Genomic DNA, 2,195 nt, shown 5'->3' with positions numbered 1-2,195 from the left:
AAATTGGAGAAATAGTATTAGTTTATGTATTTTAGAAGCTTTGATACTTTATGTTACATATTTTGTACCTAAAACAATATAGTAGTACCATTTTGTTAATGACAGAACTACAGATACATCAATTGAAGTCAAATGTTTTTACACAGGGAAATCTCTGACCTTAGCTCTATGAGTATTTCACGAACAGAATTTGTAGTTATCCTATGTCTATTTTCACACTTAAAATAGCCAAAGAAGGTGACCTGCAATCACCGAAATCTATGGTAAGAGAGAATTTAGATCACAATTAAAACTCCAGTGCCTATTATGTTATGTGCCCAATTTATTTTAATATAACATATTTAATCTTTGTTGCAGATGGTGTGCAAATCTACATTGTTTTTAAATTATTCGAATTAGAAAAAAGATAAATGTAACTGAAAAGTTTCAAGAATAAAACAAGCCTATTTTCTTTTTAAAAAATTGCATAGTCAATGCAGACTTGGTCTATGTCAAGGCAATGACAAATTTCACAGATGTGACAGAGTTCATTCTTCTTGGGCTGACCCATCGTCAGGAGCTCCAGGTTCTCTTTTTTGTGGTGTTCCTAGTCGTTTACATCATCACTCTGTTAGGGAATGTTGGTATGATCATTTTGATCAGCATCAGTCCCCAGCTTCAGAGCCCTATGTACTTTTTCCTGAGTCATTTGTCTTTTGTGGATGTGTGGTTCTCCTCCAATGTTACCCCCAAAATGCTGGAAAACTTATTATCAGAGAAAAAAACCATTTCTTATGTGGGGTGTTTGGTGCAGTGCTACTTTTTCATTGCCCTTGTCCACGTGGAGGTCTATATCTTGGCAGTGATGGCCTTTGATCGCTACATGGCCATCTGCAACCCTTTGCTTTATGGCAGTAAAATGTCCAGGAGGGTGTGTATTCAGCTCATCTCCGTGCCTTATACCTATGGATTCTCTGTCAGTCTGGTGTGCACACTATGGACTTATGGCTTGTACTTCTGTGGAAACTTTGAAATCAACCACTTCTACTGTGCAGATCCTCCTCTCATCAAAATTGCCTGTGGGGGAAAGCACGTCAAAGAATATACCATGATTGTCATTGCTGGAATTAACTTCACTTACTCCCTCTCAGTGGTGTGCATCTCCTACACCCTCATTGTAGTAGCTGTGCTACACATGCACTCTGCTGATGGGCAGAGGAAGGCATTCTCCACCTGCGGGTCCCACTTGACAGCTGTTTCCATGTTTTATGGGACCCTCATATTTATGTATCTCAGGCGACCCACTGAGGAATCTGTGGAGCAGGGGAAAATGGTGGCTGTGTTTTACACCACAGTGATCCCTATGCTGAATCCCATGATCTACAGTCTGAGAAACAGGGATGTGAAAGAGGCTGTCAACAAAGCAATCATCAAGGCAAACTTGAGGCAGTAAAACTGCAATAAATATTGTTGTGGCATGTGGGTTCCTATTTAAATGACTACGCATACAACTCCTAGCTCAAAAAGCATATTCTGAAAGCAACTCTCACGTTCACTAAAAGATCCAATGTAACAGAGTGATGCTTTGCACCGTGAATGGAGTCTGATTACTAAGCACACTTTACCGTATATATGCAACCATATTATGAAAACTGACATGATGTTGTTCACAGTGTGTGTGTAATTGTGCTAAGTATAGTTAGTCACTGGAAGAACTCACAACTAACTTTAAATAAATAAATGTAAATTTGGAGGTACTCTTGTTACAACTGAACATTGTTTCCTAAGGTATTTTCTATATAGACATGTTTGTCAACATAGATTTCATACAAAATATATAATTTCAGCAGATAAAAAAGAATTCAATTCTTGTCTATTACCATAGAATGTTGATAAGCTCTATTACTTATAAAGTGTCAAAAGATGTTCACACGGAGGAGTTTCAAGATGGCGGCGGCTGGCGCGGAGTAGCTGAGGTGGAAAAGGTGGCCACTGGGCCTCAGCCAGCCGGGAAACTTGTGGACCTTCCTCTTGCCATCTCTTAAGGGAGGACTGCTGCTGGTGGTAGGTCGTGGGGGGTGACCGCCACTTTGCCCCCGGCAGGAGAGGCTGCCTCATTTACAGGCAACAGCTTTGAAGTGTGGAGCAGGAAAAGAACTGTTTCTTAGCTGCAAAAGCGAGTCTCGAAACAGGGAACACGGCGCCAGGGCTGCTGT

The 2,195-nt window shown here is 40.5% G+C and overlaps 1 protein-coding gene across 1 annotated transcript; it reads left to right on the top strand.

Moving 5' to 3' along the window:
- Positions 1 to 499: 499 nt before the first annotated feature.
- Positions 500 to 1,432, top strand: LOC134375102 (olfactory receptor 5M9). Its single transcript, XM_063093270.1, has one exon. The coding sequence runs from the start codon at positions 500 to 502 to the stop codon at positions 1,430 to 1,432; it is 933 nt and encodes a 310-aa protein (XP_062949340.1).
- The last annotated feature ends 763 nt before the right edge of the window (positions 1,433 to 2,195 follow it).

The sequence above is a fragment of the Cynocephalus volans genome, chromosome 4, assembly GCF_027409185.1.
Source record: "Cynocephalus volans isolate mCynVol1 chromosome 4, mCynVol1.pri, whole genome shotgun sequence".
NCBI lineage: Eukaryota > Metazoa > Chordata > Mammalia > Dermoptera > Cynocephalidae > Cynocephalus > Cynocephalus volans.
Note: the sequence above shows the minus strand (reverse complement) of the source record. Positions and strands in the feature narration are given on the sequence as shown.

Bases quoted from the DNA above. Each gene is read 5' to 3' on its own strand.
- LOC134375102 (XM_063093270.1), top strand. From the start codon at position 500: ATGACAAATTTCACAGATGTGACAGAGTTCATTCTTCTTGGGCTGACC.